Source organism: Chelmon rostratus, chromosome 1 (assembly GCF_017976325.1).
Source record: "Chelmon rostratus isolate fCheRos1 chromosome 1, fCheRos1.pri, whole genome shotgun sequence".
Lineage (NCBI taxonomy): Eukaryota > Metazoa > Chordata > Actinopteri > Chaetodontiformes > Chaetodontidae > Chelmon > Chelmon rostratus.
Window position 1 is genome coordinate 26,710,979 of NC_055658.1, and position 5,663 is coordinate 26,716,641.

A 5,663-nucleotide genomic window follows, 5' to 3' on the forward strand; every position below is an offset into this window, starting at 1 on the left:
TGTGCTTTATTCAAACTATTACCTTGTTACCTTCGTTACACACAATAATCTTGTTTAGCGCATGTTAACATACTGATTGAGAATTACCAATACAAATTTACAGAAATTTGATTATTTGAAATTCAACATTTGCCTTTAAAGATTCAGTCCCTGAAGTAAAAAAAAAAAAAGTTTAGGGTATAGTGTCAAGATGCGTTTGCTGCTGTGCAATTTCTATCGCTCATAAACTGAGTACATATTTGAAGCGAAGATAGTGTGCATCCTGACTGCAGCTTGTAAGCTTACATGGTCTCCTTCTGATGTTCACATGATTTTCATGTTGAATTGTATGGGTGCCTCAGTTGGACTGGCCTCCTCTGTTTCCTCTTTACGTGGCACATATTCAACCTCTATACTTGACTTAGTGTTGTCTTTACCTCTACTCCAGAGGAATAATATTACAAGACAGAAGAGGACAACTCCAAGGAAAGAGATAAATCCCATGGTGGTTGCAATGATAAGTGTCTTTACATCAAACGGAAATGGAACTGTGGCCCGGGTCACATTAGCACCTTCGTCGCTGGGCTGGTTGGAGATGAAGGCAAATGTCTTGTTTGGCTGGTGGGGCCAATTCGGGGAGTAGCTATGCACAAAAAGGTGAGCAGCTTTGGTGTCATTGCCGGCTGCATTGCTTGCAATGCACACATAGGTGCCGTTGTCCTGGATTTGGGAGTAACGCACCTCCAGTGTGCCCTCATTAGACACAGAAAGTCTTGACCCCACAGTTTTGGTAGTGATGTAGTCCTTCTTAGGGGATAGCCACATTATCACAGGGACTGGATCACCCTCTGCTTGGCAAGTGAAGTGAACCGTCGTTCCTTCATCTACATGGCTTTCTTGAACCTTGTAATCCATGATTTTTGATTTCTGGCAGATAAAATAGTCAGATGGGAGGATGTCTGGGAAGTCCTTGAATTCTTTTCCTTGCACAACCTCAGGCGAAGCGCACATGGGCTGTTGTCTGTTAAAGTTGAGCCTCCACCGCCTCCGGAAGACCCAGAGCAAACGACAGTCGCAGGCCAGTGGGTTGTCAAACAAAGCCAGGGTCTCTAGATTTCCCACTGAGTGGAAGACTGACTCCTCCAGGGTTCTCAGGCTATTGCTGGATACATTGAGTACACGGAGGTGATTGAGTCCTCGGAAAGAGTAGGGTTCAATGGCAACTAATCTCCCACCAGCCAAATGAAACGCTTGGAGCTTCTGTAGGTTGAACAGTTGGTTCCCTTCCACTGTATGAATGGGATTGAAAGACAGATTCAAAAACCGAAGATGTCTTAGGTGACTGATGGCTTGGTAAGGGATGACAGTCAGATTACAGTTTGTGACGGACAATGATGTGAGATTGAGTCCAAACAAGCATTTTGGGGTCATGGTATCCAGGGCAGGCATATGAGAAATCTCCAGCACTCTGAGCCGATACAGCCTCTTAAAGGAGTAATCCCTTATGACAGTGGCATTGAGATAGCGTAATCGAAGTGACAGCAGGTTATGCAGATGGCTAAGGGCATCAGTGGGCACTGAGGCCAGATTCCATCCCTCAATGTTGAGGCTTTCAAGGTTGCTGAGGCCATGAAAAGATCGAGGTGAGATGAATACAAGGTCATTGTCACCAACCTCCAGAGCCCTCAGGTTGTAAAGCTCCTGGAACATATAGTCAAGCAGAATGACAATTTTGTTCTCACTGATATCCAGCTGGGTGAGGTTGGTCATGCCTGTGAACACCCCCAGCTGAATAAGCTTCAGCTGGTTGTTGCGCAAACCTAGTATTCGAAGGTTCATAAGGTTGCTGAAAGCCCCAGGCTCAATGGATGAAATTGTGTTTTCGTTAAGTTGCAGCTCTTCCAGCTGAGGGTAATTAATGAACTCCTCAGGACCCAGAGTTTTCAGACGGTTCTTGCTGAGGTCAAGCAGCCTTGTTTCAGTGGGGATGCCCTCAGGAAGAGCTGCGAGTCTCCGTCGATGGCACACGACTGACCGCTCCTGAGCATTGCAGTCACATCGGGAGGGGCAACCGGTGGTGGAGCCAGAAAGGACGGTGCCCAGCATCAGGATCAGGATAGGCTGCCAGCACGCCACCAAGTAGCTGTGCCCTCCTGCCTCCCCAGACACCATCCTACTTCTTACCTGTAAAGACATGGAAAAAGAGGGGTTGGTAGAATGAAATGGTGGCACAGCCAATTTTGAACAATACAGTAGCACTGTACTGGAAAAGAAAGATCAAAAGAAAAGAGTAATGAAAATTATGTCAATGTCATTAGTTTCTAAGAGACCAAATCAGGATTACATTCAGCCCTTTATCACATTTTGAGTTTTAAAGCGTGAATAACAATCATATGTACTTAATTCCAACTGAACACACAAAATGAAACAGACTGTAGAAAAACAGAACTTATTATCTATATTTGGCAAGGTTTCCAGTTGTAGATGTCGAAATGTATAAGAATAAGAAAATTTGCAAGCTTAACACATCCTATGTCACTGCTGAGCTGTTGACCCTCTAGTGATATAAAAAAGAGATTGCTGCCAAGTAGTGATAAATGGAGAGAGGGAGATTGTCAGAGGACTTTAAACCCCTATTTGATTTTGACTCAGGGGAACTTTAACTTGCTAAAACCTTCAAGCTCTACTTCTCACATCAATCATACGATATAAGTCACAACTATATCTGTGGAACACACTCTTAGAAGGGCCTCATTCAAAGTAAGAAATGACATTATGATTTGTTTTTGTTTTTTTGGCCTTAACACAGCTCTGCTTACAAAATGACAGCTTGGGCTTAATGTTTTTACTTCAGCATTTTTATCTTAACAAAAAAGCATCTAAAAGCCTTAGGTTGTAAACAAAACATCAGCTTATGTGATCAAGAGGTAGTATATCTATATTGCTTTACAACTGGGTAATTAAATCCCATCCAATGATTGAATTAACAATAGACAGTAATGTAAAGAAAGGTATCTTTTAATTTTAATAAAGAGGAAATTCCATTATGAGAGATTAATGCAGTCTATGTCCAAATATTCATCATAATGAGCATTGTCATAGTACATGGGAGCTGAATAGGCACTGCATATTCTTTCTGTAACTCATTCACCATAGAAGGGCTTTTGTAAGTGCACTTCAAATTATTGGTGTAGTGCTTTTTAGAACCTCTTTGGCTGTCTACCATACTGTTGTCGCTTTAAAAAGATATTACACTTGATTGCGAAGATTAGGATGATCTTTTATTGCACAAACACGAATTACACATCACTCTAAGTGAATTAAAGTCATGGCACTGAGGCAGCTTGGACTGTGGTCTGACTAGCTCCAATGGAACAGTAATTGCAGCTTTTATTTTCACTTCCTCCAGAACTGTAAATTTCTGTTGGCTGCATATGTCAGACACACTGGGTGTCAGTCCAGTGTGTATGGGGCATTGTAAAAAGCAGACTGTCAAAATACAAGTGTCTATTGGTAGCTCCTTTGTGAACTCCCACTCCATTCTGTCTCTCACTAATTACATGAATTTACAAATGGATAGCATGTGGAATTTTCCAATGGGATGCTGATACACACCGAAAAACTGCAAATCAGTGCATTTAAAGGCAAAAATCTTATACATAGTATAAGTACATTGTGACAGATGCTAAACCTTCTAGTGAAATGAAATATTACTAAGCTACTGAATGCAGAAAATGGGTGACATGTTTATCTGTTTGACACAGAATGTGATTTTTATCTTCTCAAGTCAGGAATATGAATGAGGATGTGGCTCACTGATGTCATTGCTAATCGAAAACAAGCAAATGCAAATGCAGTGGTGATTTTCTTACCAGAATGCCATGCATGATTTATGATTCAGAGTGTAGTAAGGGCAGGGTACTATCTGTGTAATCTGGCCTCACTGTATCACCACTTTGTTTTGACCTTGAGCTGTAATTCTGAAAAAAACAAAAGTTGGCAAAAAACCTTCCAGTTACAATAAGCCAGTACCTTATACACACTGTAGTCTTTTAATGAAATTTTAGCACTTAAACTGTTTCTCCATGTATTATTTGTCCTGACTTTTTCTTCTTTCCATCCCACTTTTAATAATGTTTTGCAAGGAAAGAATTCCAGTGGACGAGCCTTTTCTCTCCTGCCCCTCTATGACTGCTTGTATTTTCTCCACGGACCTCTCACCCTGATGTAGTTTCCTCTCAAAGCATGTCTCAGCTCACCATTAGGCTCTTGTTGCTTTGAATCTCTGCGTCTCCTCTCTTATGGTGCAATGTGGTTTGATACAGGGCAAACTGAAAAGAGGTGTGCATTGCTAATGGGTCACTGGATGTCTGCGAGCTGCATGCAGACAAATGAATTATATGCATCAGTGCACACATGCCCTTTGGTTGTTTTTATTTACTGTTAAGTACCTTTGTTGTGCAGCATAATGTTAGAAGAACTAATGGGATATTGACAAAATAACATAAATACTTTGTGAAAAATGCTAACTGTGAAGTAACCAAATAGTGGTTGTAAATACAAAGCTTTGTCATTAGTCAGTCCCCTATAAACTGCATACTCTATTCGTCTATCATGTCCCATTTGGATACCCTCAACTCTTGACCACTGTCAGAAATCATCAATATAGCATGACCTCTGAGAGTATTTCCCTTCATAAATTAAATAATTTATTTTTTAGCTTTGATTGATGATAATGCAGTTTAGACACACATGATTTGTCTGTTTTTTCTTCATAGCTAACAAATGCTGCTTGTTGGCATTCAATAATGTGACCTACCTTTGTAGCAGTGTTTGTAATTGTGATTAAATACATCAGAGTTAAAGCCTTTCTTCATGAAGGTCATTTAGTAAAATGAAAAAAGCTGGGACCTCTTTGGTCGACAAGGTTTGTTGCTTGTAGTTTGTTTTTAGTTTGCATTATACATAACAAAACTCAGTCTCCTCAAGAGAGTCAAACATATACAGCCCATAATTTCTTTTGTACAGCCCACATGTTTCAGTCAGTAAAGCTTTTGTTTCTGTTTATGACATTCTTAAATGAGTGTACTCACTAGACTACTTCTAGCTTCTGGCTCACTATAGCTGTGAACAGTGTGCTCATTAGCACCCGTCTTATTCATAACTTTTTGTTAAGTGGCAAACCTATCCCAAACAGCTTTAATTGTTCTGCAACTGTTTGGAGTATAGTGAGAATGAAGCAAAAAAGAAGCTACAGCTGCAAAGAAACAGAGTAAACGTGTGTGTGATTTAAGAGATTGCTTCCACTGGTATGTTTGTGTTCAACCGACAAATGTAAAGCAAACATTTAAAAGTCAAAAAGCAAACAAACAAGAAAAGCTTGTGTGCTGCACAGAAGTGACAGTGTTTGTGGGAGATTACAGTGGACAAGTCTTTCAGAATATTGAGTGACTCCTTTAGTATGTGATGTCCAAACAGACATTTGGACATTTGGCAAACATTTTCCTTACATTTTGGTGTGTACTTTAAATATCAACACAGAAGATTCCACCTTGTGTCAGTTAATTTTCTTAGTCAATCAAAATTAGGTGTTAACATATATCTTTAAATTCATTGCATCATGATTGGCATGTAAATATTTAGATGGAAGCCAAATCTCTAGCATGTACAGACCTAGACACAGC

At 40.2% G+C, this 5,663-nt stretch overlaps 1 protein-coding gene across 1 annotated transcript; it reads right to left on the reverse strand.

The window, feature by feature from the left end:
- Window positions 1-303: 303 nt before the first annotated feature.
- lingo1b (leucine rich repeat and Ig domain containing 1b) lies at window positions 304-2,175 on the reverse strand. The gene has a single exon (XM_041941279.1). It carries the CDS (start codon window positions 2,173-2,175, stop codon window positions 304-306), a length of 1,872 nt encoding a protein of 623 aa, XP_041797213.1.
- Between the last annotated feature and the right edge of the window lie 3,488 nt (window positions 2,176-5,663).

What these genes read in the sequence shown, in the direction of transcription:
- lingo1b (XM_041941279.1), bottom strand. Translation starts at nt 2,175, where the DNA reads ATGTCTTTACAGGTAAGAAGTAGGATGGTGTCTGGGGAGGCAGGAGGG.